The following is a 14,605-nucleotide window of genomic DNA, read 5'->3' as shown; positions in this document are numbered from 1 at the left end:
TTAGTGTAAGCTCTATTTTGAAAACAGTTTAGGGACTTCTTTTTCGTATGTGTTTATCATTCTGTGTCCTTGTATTACAATAGACCAGATAAAACTAAAAGAATGGAGCAAAGGGTTCAGATTCAAGACCTAAAGAGATTGTGGAATCCTCAGAATTTGATGGAGATGTGCAGGTTATCAGTGGGGGATGGGGTAACATGACTCAAGACTCTTGTTCCCAAGTGCTCAGGGATTGTGTCTTTCACCAAGATGAGTAAACAGATCTGTGAGGAGGAAGCGTTCAGTTCCTGACATACTGAGTTTGTGGTGGCCACTGTACATCACTTTATGCCTCCTAGGGAGTTGTGAATCTTTAGGTGTGGAGCTTGAGAGAGAAGTCCCAGCTAGAGAATTCAAGGGAGTCATCAGTTGACAGCCTACCAAATAATCCTGGAGAATCACTTGTCTAGGTAAATTGACCTATAAACACACTTTCCTTTTTTTTTCCTTTTGTAGTTTGGAGGCATTTTCAAACACTATTCTGACTTCATCCTCCGAGCCACCCTATTTATCTACACAGAAAATAGTCTGGAGTAATCGAATTAGGTTAAATTCTACCTAGTTCCAATTTTCAGAGCATGGCCCAGAGTAGAAGAATGTTGGACATTAATTTAAAATTCAGTTTTCAGAAAGATAACTTTGACTTCTTTGGATTGATTCCACTGGTTCGCTATTATCAGTAAAGTACTGTCAAATTGCTAACAGATTACTGTTAAACGTATTTTTAATGCTCCCAACGTTTGGTAGGTACTGTTAACTATCTCCATTTAACAGATAAGAACACGAGTACAGACCAAATCACAAAGCTATAGAGGAGGTGAGTGAGCCGAAATACAACCTCTTTCCAAAACCCAGACTCCTCGTCCAACTTTGTTTGCTGTAGTTTTAACCAAATTTAAAAGCATCCATAGCGAATTAAAGAAATTCTCTGATTTTGTTCCCAGCCCGTTTTCCCCAAATCCCTAGGGCATTGTGTTACTATTTCTTGCACAAGTTTGTGGCGTTAACTTGTAGCCCTGGCACGATCAAGCGGATGATGACATTTTGTTTGGCTGACCCGGCCCTCTAAACACAATTCTCCCCGCTGGGGGCGCGCTGCCTCTCAAGCCGTAAGGAAAAGTAACAGCGCCTCCCGCCAGCGGGCCTGGCAGACAGCTCTGAGAGGCTGGGCGAGGGGCTCGCGGGGATCCCGCCCGCCCTCTCGGCACCACCCCAGGCCCCTCCTCCTCGCCCAGGATGCACCTGGTTGAAAACAAAATCCCACGTGACTGGCTCTGCTCTCAGGCCATCATGGCGTCTCCCAGTGGGAAGGGAGCCCGGTCGCTGGAGGCTCCTGGCTGCGGGCCCCGGCCGCTCGCCCGGGACCTGGTGGACTCCGTGGACGACGCGGAGGGGCTGTACGTGGCGGTCGAGCGTTGTCCGCTGTGCAACACCACCCGCCGGCGGCTGACCTGCGCTAAGTGCGTCCAGAACGGCGATTTCGTCTACTTCGACGGCCGCGACCGGGAGAGGTACGGCAGCCGCTCCGGCTCTATTGTTTCTTTCCCGAGTGTCTCCTCCCGCTCGGCGAATAGTGAGGTTTGAGCCTGGGGCCCGCGTCTGGGGCCCGGAGAGAGGAGGGGAATGGGGAGGGTGGGTAGCTGCTTTGCGCCGGCGCTTTGCTCCCAGGGGTCAGGGTCGGGGGGTGGGGACCAGATGAGGAAGGTCGCTGTTTCCCCGTAACCCGCGGGAGAAGAGACCCCACGGTGCTCCTGGGTACTAAAGATAAAGGAATAGATGGTGACTCTGGATAAGTCTTCCCCTATTGCTCCCATAGAGTTGCATTCTCGGCACTTTGCTGCACTTCCATTCAAAAGCTTGGTTTAACCTTTGTGTTCTAAAGCACATTCATTCTCTAGAGGAGACACCAGAAGAGAATCAGATAACTGGTTAAGAAGGATTCGGGGCCGTGATACCCTGTGTCACAGCTGGACCTTGTTATGAGACACGCTTACTCTGATGTATGATTAGGACTAGCTAGTTGCTCCCTTTCCCCCTATGCCTCCAAGGATGCTAAGGCTTTTGGCAATGTGTTTTGGCTTCTGTAAAAATCCAGACTGGGAGCCACAAGCCCTTAGTTAAGAGAATTGAATTTAGGAACATGTTTTGGCCTTGTTTTGAAATCTAAACACAGAGCTACAAGTCCTTGGTTAAGATAATTGAAAAATTAGTCTGATTAACCGCAGGGTCTCAACGTTTGTTTCAGTGATTTAGTGTCATTGATAGTAAGAGCTTTTTGAGCGTGAAAGTTCGGGTATTAATTCATTTGCAACAGCCCAATATGTTATTACCTCCAACTTACTCTTGAGGAAGCTGCACAGTAAGTGCCTTGTCTTGGTCACACAGATAATGAGCATAAGAATCAGAATTAAAATCCAGGCAGTATGAACCCATATATTGTGCACCTAACCACTGGATTGTACCACCTCTATATTTGGAAATACTTTGAGTTCCTAGTATTTCTCTGATCATAAATGGAGTTTCTCTTTTGAGATTTGTGTATCTTTTTAGTTCATTGCTGTGTCTCATTGATGCACTTGATGACTTTAGAAACTGCTGGTGTAATAAGTGATAGCTTTAAAAATGAAATCAGTTGCTTTCTTATAAGACTACTAGGCATGCAACGGAAATGTCTAACTGATGGAGTTTATCAAGGCTTCAGTTCTGGACTCTCTTCTCTGTCTATACTTTTTCCCAGATACATTCTCATGAATGCTAAGACTGCCAGACTTGTGTCTCCAATCCAGACCTCTCTGAAATCCAGTAAACAGCTGCCTACTCAACATCTGTCTCTAAATTTGTAATAAGTATCTCCATCTTAATATGGCAGACTGAACTCATGGGTTTCCATGATAAATCTGTTCTTCCTCCCATGCTCATCCCAACCCAGTAAATGGTCATCTCATTCTTTTTTGATACAGGTCAAAAAACCCTGCCAGCCTTTCTTGACTTCTCTCAAAGCCACCATATCTAATCCCATCAACAAATCCTATTTGTTCTTAAAAACCTGTCTAAAACTGACCGTTTCACTAGCTCCTGGTCTGATCTGCCAGAGGATTATTGACTCTTGAGTTTCTGCTTCCACCCTTGCTCCCTCATAGTGTAATTTCGTACGTATTGCGGCTGGAGTAACATTTCTCTTCCATTCTTCAAATCTTCAATCTTGGAAGGGTTTCCTGTTTTACCCAAAGTATTAAAAAAAAAAAAAAAGGCAAAGTCCTTAACAAAAGTTCCATGCTGTCTCTTCTTCTCTGATCTCCTATTTTTGACTTACCTCATCTGCTATACCACCCTGACGTTGCCAGTCCTCAAACATACCAAGAACACTCCTGTCTCGGAGCTATTGCAGTCTTACTCGAACTGTCAGGAACTCTTTTCTCCAAGAAATCTTCAGCCTGCTTCCTTTGTTTCCTTTAGGGCTCTGCTCATACATTGGAGAAACTCTAACCATTTAATTAAAATAGTAACCTCTTTTTCCACTTAACCCGCTTTGTTGTTTTCTTTAGCACTTAACACTGTCTTATGGTTTATATATTAATTTGTCTGCCTTCCCCCCACCCCCACCCCAGTGATGGAAGCTCTGTGAAGATGAAACTTTACCAGTTTTGTAGTCTGCTTCACATAATAGAAGCTTAATAAAGATTTGTCGAATGATTGAATGACTATCCCTTTTTCCTAAACTTAGTCTGATCCTAAACCATTTCATGATTATCCATCATGATCCATTTGTTACTAAATCCAGAAGCTTAGGAGTTGAGACTTTCCCTTTTTTCTTATTCCATGTATCCAAATCATTGGCAAGGCTAATTTTATCTGCTCCAAGATAGATCCTGAATTGGTTTACTTCTAGTCCAGACAGCCATCATTTCTCTCCCAACTGCTTATTGATTTCCTTTTGTTTACACATACAACTCCTCCACACAGCAGCCACAGTAGAAATGTAAATCAGATAATGTCACAGTTTTGTTTAAACTTCTCAGTGGCTTTCCACTGCATTTAAAATAAAATTTCAGCTCCTTAATGTGGCATTTGAAGCTCCACTTGATTTGTCTACTGTTTATCTTCTAACTTTGGCTGTAAGTTTGAGTTAAAGTGTGGGCTTTGGATTCATGCTGCATTGAATCGAATCCACACTCTACCACTTGCTGTGTGATTTTGAACAAGTTTCTTAATATCTCCTATGCTTGTTTATTTCATTTTGAAAAGGGGGAGGGGACCCTAACTTCATAGGTTTGGTAGTGATCATGTAAGGGTGTGCATTAAAGTACTTAGCGTGATGTCTAGCATATATTAAGCACTCAGGAAAGAAACTTCTGCCGTGCTCCTTCATACTTCTCCATAGTCAGGGACCTTCTCTCAAATCCTCAAAGACATGAAACTTTTTCCACCACTGGGCCTTTTCCCTTACTGCTCCTTGTACCTGAACACTTTTCCTCTTGATTGCCACTTTGTCTTTCATGTCCCTGCTTAAAAACGTCACTTCCTCAGCAAGGCCTTCCCTGTCCTTTACTAAGGTAGCTTTGCACTTCCGTCTCTCCCCATTCTTTTCTGTTGCAACATGCAGTTCTTTCATGGTGCTGAGCATAATACAAAATGTTGTTTATTTGAGGAAGATATCTCCATGCAGAATGTATTTCCATGAAGGCATGAATTCTGGTTTTGTTCAGTCGGATCACCAGTGCTTTGTGCAGCAGCAGTGGGTAGTACATAGCAGGCATACTGTTGAGAGAATGGTAAAAGTAATACCACTTTAAAAATGGAGATAGAAATTTTTTGCTAAATCTGAAAATTAAAGTGAGTTTTCAGAAGAGGAGTGTGTAATAGTGGGTTTCTTTTTCTGACTAAGCAGAAATACCAGAACCATTCAAAATTTAGAGATAAAAAAGGCATTTATTTATTTATTTATTTTTTTAATAAAAAACGGCACTTTAGGGCTCAGTGATAACAGGACTGCCACAGTGGTCTGCGTAGCCAGCTTCGCTTCTCCCACCATCTCTCCCTTTTCCCAACTGTGCGTTCCTTAACAAGTGGACTGTTTTGTTTTGTTTTGTTTTCCTTTGTTCCCAGAACAGTGCCCTGTATCTAGTACGATGTAAGAATCTTTTAAGACCCAGGACCACTGTCCTAATAGTCAAATCATTCTTAATGAGCTCTTAATGGATACAGCTGTCTCCATAAAATATCCTGGCAAGTTACAGAGGAGAAAGGTCTCTTGCTCTCAAGGATTTACACTTACTACTAACAAGCCTTCAATTGTGCAGGTCATAGCTTGATTGTGAGATATTTCACTGTCTTCAGTATTATAAAACATTTTTGTCTTCTTTGCCTTCAGACTTTTTTCCCCTTTACTTTATGAAAAGCCCCTCACTAACTGGGAAAGCAGTTGGAAATAAAATATGGACACTTACAGCACAGTTTAAAAACACTTGTTTAACCTCTGATTCTTTTCAGCAAATTAGCCAAATTAGCTGTGCGTACGTAGATCTTGAACATTACGATGCATATCAGAATTCTTGTAAATGTGTTTTTTCAGTTTTTGTTAATAGACTAGCTAATTGTAAAGGTTTTAATTGTGCAGTTCAAAGAAAATTAGGTATTAATGAACAATCTACCTCACCACAATTAGTTCCTTTGACTCCTAAGAAGGGAACATGTGTCTTTGTATAGCTCTGTGGACTAAATGAGTTTGGCGGGTAGATTGAAAAATATCTGAATGATTCGTTTTCTGTTAATGTTCAGTGGGAAGACTTAAAATCTTGGTATCCTCACCAATGCTATCCTTTCCTCACGCCCCACCTTGGTCCCATTCCTAAAACAACATCCACTTTTTTCTCTGATTTTCATCTGCCTTTTAGCTTGTGCGCTGCTTTTTTTGTTTGTTTGTTTTAAGTTTATTTATTCTGAAAGAGAGAGTGAGGGAGGGAGGGGCAGAGAGAGAGAGAGAGAGAGAATCCGAGCAGGCTCCATACTGTCAGCACAGATCTTGACACAGGGTTCAGTCCCACAAACTGTGAGATCATGACCTGAGCCGAAATCAAGAGTCAGATGCTTCACCAACTGAGCCACTCAGGCGTCCCAGCTTGTGTGCTTCTTTAAGAGATGAAAGAGGAATGATATTAAGCAGTACTCTCAACACAATCTTCTTTGGATCTTGTACTGGTGAACATTTTTAAATTATGGGGCTTTTTATGGGAACATAATTTTCTTGTGTACATTATTTGACAGCAAACATAATACTGTTACCCAATAGATAACTGACAAGTTAAATAATCTTTCCACTCAAGACTGGAAAGAAATTGGTTACCAGGTTATGATAGGTGTAGGAATGGGACGGGAAACATAATCTGAGTACAACAGACAACATAGCACTCCAGAAAATCTGCCTGTAGGTTTAGGAACCAGTTATCTTAACTTGGATCAAAAAAGACGTTTATAAGCATATGGCTATTGCTTTTATAAGTAGGTTTTCAGGAATGATGTGGCATTATGGTCACTGATGAGTTTTAAGAATATATGTTATGCTTTTACCAGGAAACAAATAGGGGTGCTAAAAAGAGTGGTGGGATAAAAGATGAGCAGAAAATCGTAGATGTTACTGAAAATTTCAAAAATACTGAAAATTACAACATTTTTGATGTTTTTCCAACATCAAAAAAATTATTCTTTAGATATTTCTGTTCTCCCTCCAGGATCTTTTTGGTTGTCACTCATTGTAGCCTATAAGAATGTACTGTCTTGGGGCACATAGGTGGCTCAGTTGGTTGAGCATCTGACTTCAGCTCAGGTCATGATCTCACGGTTTGTGAGTTTGAGCCCTGCATTGGGCTCTCTCTTGTCAGTGCAAAGCCTGCTTTGGATCCTCTGTCCCCCTCTCTCTGCCCCTCCCCTACTTGTGTTCTCTCAAAAATAAACATTAAAAAAAATCTGTCTCGAAGGGGGCACCTGGGTGGCTCAGTCAGTTAAGTGTCCGACTCTTGGTTTCTCTCAGGTCATGATCTCGTTGTGAAATTGAAACCCATGTTGGGCTCTGCACTGGCAGCATTGGAGCCTGCTTGGGATTCTCTTTTTCCTCTCTCTCTGCTCTTCCCTCACTCACACGTGCATGCACGCTCTCTCCCTCTAAATAAATAAATAAACTTAAAAAAAAAAAAGAATCTACTGTCTTGAGAATTCATTTCTGCACCCACGTTTGTATACCTTCTTAGCAGAACAAAAGCTCTACGGGTGGCTAAACACTCCATCTTTAGATAAGAGTTTATCAACCTTACTGCTGTTTATGTCCTTCAGAAAGGGTCTCAACTCCCATCCCATGCAGCTTATTAATTGTATTTGTGCCAATGTCTGTGGGTCTGCTGAGAAAATACAACTTCTGTTTTCTGTCAGTGTCAATGGCTGCTCTTTTAGAATTTATAAAAGGCTTTCACATAATCTCGTTTGTTCCCTACCGCAGACCCATGAGTTATTAACCTATTTTCAACATGAGGCAATTCAGAGTATTTGTATCTTACTCCTGGGCTATGCTAATTCTTAAACTCACTTCCAGATCTGAACTATATTGTTATATATGTAGTTTATTTTAATACATTAGTAAGATTAAGTACAAAATCACTCATTGCAGTGAAGAAAAGGGAAACTAACATGTATTACACACTAATAAGTTGTACCTTATGTTCGCATTTATCTTATTTAATCCTTGCAACCAAGTAGGGTAAGCTTTATTCCCATTTTACAAGTGAGGAAACTAAACAGTGGTTTCGTTTCTATTTTCTTTTCATGACTTAGCCTTCATTCCTGCTAGCGGAGTATATTTTTACTGTATTTTCTCATATTCTAACATAAAAGAATCGTCCTGATCTGGACCACATCTTGTTTTGTTTTGTTTTGTTTTGTTTTTTCATATTACATTTGTCAGTAAACATCATACCCTTGTATGCCTAAAGAATTTAAGGAAAAAAATTTGGTGACTAGTAATTCTTACTGGTTAGTATTTTAATTGAAGACGTATTTAGTTCTTCAACAATCTCTACTTGTATAAGGGAGATTGCTGTGTTCTCTTTCCCAGGCACAGGCTGTGCTCTCTCACTTTTGCCTGGGAAGCCTCACTGCCTTATTTCTAGAGCCAGAAATTATTAATTCTTGTAACAAACCTAATGTCCAAATCAGAGATGGGTAGTCTTCCCCACCAGTGACCTAAAAGCTATTCATGCTCATTTCCCTTTTTAGATTTAAGGAACCCAAGGACTATAATCTGTCTCAGGAGACCTAAGAATTTAGGTACTTTTAGGGGATTATGTATATATTTTTATGGTGTATGTGATCCTCTAAGAAGGAGCATGAGAAATTTTGATTAGCATCTTTTTTTTTCTGATTATAGATGTACATGTGATTATTGTAGAAAACTTATAAAGTACAGAAATACCTAAAGAAGGTATTATCTGTATTCCCACATCTCTGTTAATAATTTGTTGTATCTCCTTCCAGCCTTGTGTGTGTGTGTGTGTGTGCGCGCGCGTGCGTGCACACACGTGCGTGCTTAATACATTTTTTCATTTGGAATCATACCATGTGTACATAGTGTGTTGTGCCTTCCCCCCGCCCCCCCAGCATCTCCTAAAACACATGCTCATGTCTTGTCCTCAAAAATGTTACAATGTCCTGCATGGCAGTATAGTATCACTTAATAAATCATTCTCCTATTGAACATTAACATTGTGTCCAATTTTTGCTATTATGACTGATTTTGTGATTGGTGCCTTCAAACATAAATATTCATCTCATCTCTAATCTATTTCTTTGAACTGCAATAGCTGGTTCAAAGGGTTTAATATTTTTTAAGTCTCTCAACTCCATATTTGAAAGGTTTTATTATTTGCCTTTCTCAAAATTCATTAGTATTTCTCAGACTTTTCTGTTGCCATATTCTTAGGCACAAAGATCTCTAGGATGAGGGTAAGCACTGGGCAGGCAGATGGAGGGATTAGAGTTATTGTAGGAAAGGATATGCTTAGGACATAGTAAGTACTCTAAGTTATGGGTGTTATGAGGATGTTATCACCTAGAATTAATAGAATTAATAATATGGATCCCTGATAGAGTACACGCCCTGGTGCTGTTTTCTCGTGGTATGAAGCAGGTTTGTGTGAATAGTCCAGCCTGTGAATAGATCCACTCAGTCGCCCATGATGGTCTGTGGCCCTGGAACAGTGTGGAGTGACGGGGCTCACACTCTTGACTGATGCCTCAGCAGCAGCACACTCCTAACCCTGTTATCCTACCTGCTGTGTTGAGATGCGTTGGTGCGGATAAAGTAGCTCTTTGCCTTGTGAAACAGCAACATTTCCTTTGCTTTTAATGCCTTCCTTCCCTTCGCAGGGCCGGCTCTAACCCATCCCCAGGTTAGCCCAGACAGGCGTAATGCCCCAAACTGGGCCATGTGCCAACTCTGGTACCACCCGGGTGCTGTGTGACCACTGGCTCCTAATTCTCATCACTCTCTGTTGCAGGGGGACTGTTTGAAAGTCAGTTTAAGGGAGTACTTTGTTAATGGGGGAAAAAGATCATCGTTGCAAAAGTATGAAAGAATTTAGGAGACGAAGTCCATTTAAGGAAGTTCTTTTTTAAGGAAAAAAACAACTCTTAAGTTTTGGAGGAATTTGGTAAATAATATACAAGGTATTTTTAAATTGGGAGAGAAAATATAACAAATAGTGTTGTAAAAGCCCTGGTGCTTGGTACAGGTTCACTGGCAGACTCCTTTCAGAAAACAACACAAAACTAGAGTCATTCGACATCAAAATAATTGCTAAATGTATCTGTGTAAAAGTTTGGAAAGTTCTCTAAAGCAGAAACATAAGTAGGCAGAAAGCAAATTGAGAAAAAATAATGTCATGATGTTGGAAAGAAAAATGGCTAATTTCCCTAATAGCCCTTAAAAAAGCTATTAGAAAAATGAACAAAAGACATAGGGGAACAATAAAAGAGAAGTAAGTAGTCAATAAGGAAAAGGCATTCCAACATTTCTAATAGTGAAATAAAGACAAATAAATGAATTATGAACTATCTTTGGGGGAAGGGGTAGGAGGCCGATTAATTTAGTAAAGACTGAAAAGAAATGTGCAGTCTTTGGAGAGAGTGAGATAAAACAGGTTCTGTTACTCCCTGTTGGTGGGGTTGTAAATTATATGAAATGATTGTGAGAAAATTTAAAGCCAACTGCCAGAATTTAGCATGTAAGTATTTGACCCAGCAGTTTATTTTATTTATAGGAATTTCTGAGAAATAAAAGCTTTTAAAGATTTGTGCACTAGGATATTCACTTATAACATTACTGATAAAGAGTGAAAATTCAGAAATGATGCCCATGTTCATCAGTAGGAGTTCATATGAATAAACTATAGGATGTCCACTCAGTGAGATTCTGTGTGTTAAAGATTGAAATTAGTGTGTATGTTCTGACCTGGAAAAAGACCAGATATTTTACGTGATCAGCCCTCCTTGAAAGGCAGTACATAAAACATTTCCTTCTTCCCCGCTTCTTTGGTAAAACATGTATCCTTAAATCTAGTTGAGTGTGATGATTGTATGAATCTTTCTACCTCTTGGAAACCAGATTGAGAGAGCACAAAATTGTGGAGTGGATTTTTTTTATCTTTCCATCAGTGGTGTGATGGAGAATGCAGAGAACAGATGAGTGTGCAGATGAGCAGTTGAAATGCTGACCTGGCCACATTCCTTGATCTCATCCACTCCACTGTTTAGCTTTGTTAACACCACCTATTTTTAATTTCCTTCCTGAAGAATAACATGACTCAGAAGTGTTTGATACGGTAGGAATTGTTGTTATCTTTTGTTTATTATTCCTGCTGGCAACTGCATATTTACATTTTAAGTTTGTTTTTTAACAAAGCCCAAGAGAACCTGCTCAGTATAAGGCTGGGCACGGTTGTTTGTCTTCCCAATTTGTTTTAGTGCCAAGTGGCATTTTTACAACAGATCTGAAAGAAGAACTTTTATAGTCTCTAAAAGCAAGATTTCATCCTCCATGTCAGTCATTTGTTTGCCTGGTCTGATGAGTTTTGTAACTTTGTCATCTTCAGGTTATTAGGACATGAATCACCACGTAGCCTCAGTGAGGTAGAAGTAAATACCATTAGTTTCTCATTTTTGATACATGGAAATGGAAGCATATGTCAATAATGTGTCCAAGAATACACAGTAATCTATGTAATTAGATTTCTTAATATTCTGGAAGATGCTTTGCTGTAAGTTGCAGACACAGACTAAATGCCTGATAAATTAACTGGTGAATCTATGGGTTTGTCTAGATTCCATACTGGTTTTGGAGTGTTCTAGTACTGTTTCAAGTCTAGTAGTAACTACTACCTTACTCGCCATTGCAGTGCTCTTGGTACAACTTTCTGCGATGATGTTTTGTATCTTTCCCATCAAATAGGCTAGCCAGCAGCTGTATGTGGCTATTGAAATATGGTTAGTACAACTGAAGAACTGAATTTTTTTGATTTTAATTTAGTCATACAAATGTATAAAATTACTTGATTTGCTCTCTTAACATATATTTTACATTTTCAGTGACTATTAAATGGTAGGGTCATAATTAGAATTTTTTATCCCTTCTTTTTTCTCTTTTTAAAATTGAAGTATAATTAACATGCAATGTTATATTAGTTTCAGGTGTACAACATACTGATTTGACACTTCTATTCATTACTCAGTGCTCATCGCTGTAAGTGTAGTCACCATCTGTCACACCATACAATGTTATTACATTATTGACTATGTACTTTTCATCTCCATGACTTATTTATTTCATAATGGGAAGTTTGTCCCTCTTAATCCCCTTTATTTTGCCCCTCCACCCCGACCCACCTCCCCTATGGCAACCACCAGTTAGTAATCAGTATTTAAGTATTTTCTTGTCTGTTTTGTTTCCTAGATTCTCCATATAAGTGAAATCATACGGTATTTGTCTTTCTGTGTCTGACTTTTTTCACTTAGCATAATTCCCTCTAGGTCCATCCATGTTGTCCCAAATGGCAAGGTCTTACTCTTTTTTTACAGGGGAATAATACTTCATCACGTATATTTACCACATTGTCTTTATCCATTTGTGTATCAATCCCTTCCATTTTGAAGTAGAAATGATATTTCAGACTCCTTTTAACCTGGATGATTTTAAGGAAAGAGATTTCTGGGGCTGTTACTATTCTGTTGTTTTCATTTAGGCTAGGAATTTGGGAGACAGCCAAAAGCCTAATCTTGGACTCCATACTATGTTACTTACTAGAGCATATAGCATTATCATTGTTTTGTGTTTTTTTTTCTTTGAAAATAGCCACTGTTAACTTGTGTAAAAATCGGTTGTGTGATGTTAGTCCTATGATTTTTTTTTTTTTTAACCCAGATCCTTATAATGCAGCAAGGCACATTTTAGGTATTCTGTAGCACATGTGACTGGTGACTACCTTAGTGAATAGCACAGATCTAGAAGATCTGAATGACACTGTTAGTCACCTTCAGCTGGTTGACCTTTATAGAACACTGTATCCAACAGCTATAGATACATATTCTTTCAGGTGCACAGGGAACTTTACACCAGGGCATACCAGATACAAGGCCATAAGACCCTCTCAAATCAAAAGATTGAAATCTTATAGAGTATATTCTGTGACCACATCAAAAAAACAGAAAACAATAATAAGTTACCTAGAAAAGCTCACATATCTGGAAATTAAGCAATACACTTCTAAATAACTTACAGGTCAAGGAGGGAATTTATGGAAAATTAGCAATTCCAAACTAAATGATGATGAAAATATACCCTATCAATAATTTGGGGGTTAGGGTGCCTGGGTGATTCAGTTGGTTAAGCATCCAACTCTTGGTTTCAGCTCAGGTCATGCATGATATCATGGTTCATGAGTTCGAGACCCACATTGGGCTCCATGCTGACAGTGCAGAACCTGCCTGGGATTCATTTTCTCTCCCTCCCCCTCCCCCTCTCCCTCTCTTCCTCTCCCTCCCTTTCCTTCCCTCCCTGCCCCTCTCAAAATAAGTAAATTTAAAAACTTTAAAAAATACTTTAACTTTGGGGGTTTAACTAAATATGACTTTATATGGTCATATTAAAAAGAGAGGCTTAAAATTGATTTAAATTGATGTAAGTTTCTACCTTAAACTGCAAAGAAAAGAAAAGAAAAAAGAGGGGGAGCAAGCTAAACTCCAAATAAGGGAGCAGGAAGAAAATGATAAGGATAAGGGTGGAAGACTGACAGAGAAAATGAACTGCAGTGTGATATCCCTTCCTTTTGATAACTTGTTCTAAGTAACTTGTTAGCCCATAATGACTGGCAATAAAATTAGTAAGGAAAAAACGTTACACTTTAAAAATTATAAGGAACCAATTTATAGGTGAGAGCAGGATTGAATTAAGCTAAATAATTAAAATCATGTTTATATTAGAAGCCTTAGTTTCCTTGAATTCACATTCACTGTAGTGCTCTGATGTGCCTGTTTTAGAAGATAATTTAACCTTTGGGGTGGGGCTTCTAGACATATTTTATAAACCCGTGAAAGAATTTTACTGACTGAGCCAGCCAGGCACCCCTAAACCCATGAAAGAATTTTATTTATCTTTATTAAAAAAAATTTTTTTTAACATTTATTTATCTTTTGAGAGAGCACAAGTGGGGGAGGAGCAGAGGGAGACATAGAATCTGAAGCTGTCAGCACAGAGCCCGATGTAGGGCTCGAACCCACCAACCATGAGATCATGACCTGAGCCAAAGTCAGACGCTTAACCAACTGAGCCACCCAGGCACCCCTATTTATCTTTATTTTTAAGGTTGACTTATTTATTTTGCATGCACAAGTGGGAGAGGGGCAGAGAGAGAGAGAATCCCAAGCCCAATATGGGGCTCGAACTCAAGAACCTCGAAATCATGACCTGAGCCCAAGTTGGATGCTTAACTGACTGAGCCACTCAGGTGCCCTTCCCATAAAAGAATTTTAAAGCTGAGAATTTGAACTTAGTTTGGAAATGAGCAAATGGCATAAGCAGCTGTGTATGCACCCGACTGAGAAGATGTGTACTTACTTTCAGGACTGTGACATCTCCAAATGACTCTGCAGAAATGATTGGCTCTCAGGGGTTTGCAAAATCTCACTGAACTGAAAAGAATGAATATTTAAGGGGTGCCTTGGTGGCTCACTTGGTTGAACATCCAACTCTTGATTTCAGCTCAGGTCATGATCCCCAGGGTCATGAGACCGAGCCCTGTGTCCATCTCTGCACTGAACTTGGAGCCTACTCTGGATTCTCATTTTCTCTCTCTCTCTCTCTCTCTCTCTCTCTCTCTCTCTCTCTCCCTCCCTCCCTCCCTCCCTCTCTCTCTCTCTCTCTCTCTCCCTCTCTCTCTCTCTCTTTCCCCCCCCTCCTCCCTCCCCTGTGCGTGAGCTATCTGTCTCTAAAATAAAAAATAAAAATAAAATAAAAATTTAAAGAATGAAC

General features: G+C 39.8%; 1 protein-coding gene across 1 annotated transcript in view; it reads left to right on the top strand.

Annotated features, from left to right (window-relative positions):
* The first annotated feature begins 1,284 nt into the window (after positions 1–1,284).
* ATG14 (autophagy related 14) overlaps positions 1,285–14,605 on the top strand; it is a 38,897-nt gene continuing 25,576 nt past the window's right edge. The window contains exon 1 of the mRNA XM_027065772.2: positions 1,285–1,550. Coding sequence (XP_026921573.1) covers positions 1,330–1,550 — 221 coding nt within the window. The 5' untranslated portion in view covers positions 1,285–1,329. The remainder of the gene's footprint in view (positions 1,551–14,605) is intronic.

The sequence above is a fragment of the Acinonyx jubatus genome, chromosome B3 (assembly GCF_027475565.1).
Source record: "Acinonyx jubatus isolate Ajub_Pintada_27869175 chromosome B3, VMU_Ajub_asm_v1.0, whole genome shotgun sequence".
Taxonomy (NCBI): Eukaryota; Metazoa; Chordata; class Mammalia; order Carnivora; family Felidae; genus Acinonyx; species Acinonyx jubatus.
Note: the sequence above shows the minus strand (reverse complement) of the source record. Positions and strands in the feature narration are given on the sequence as shown.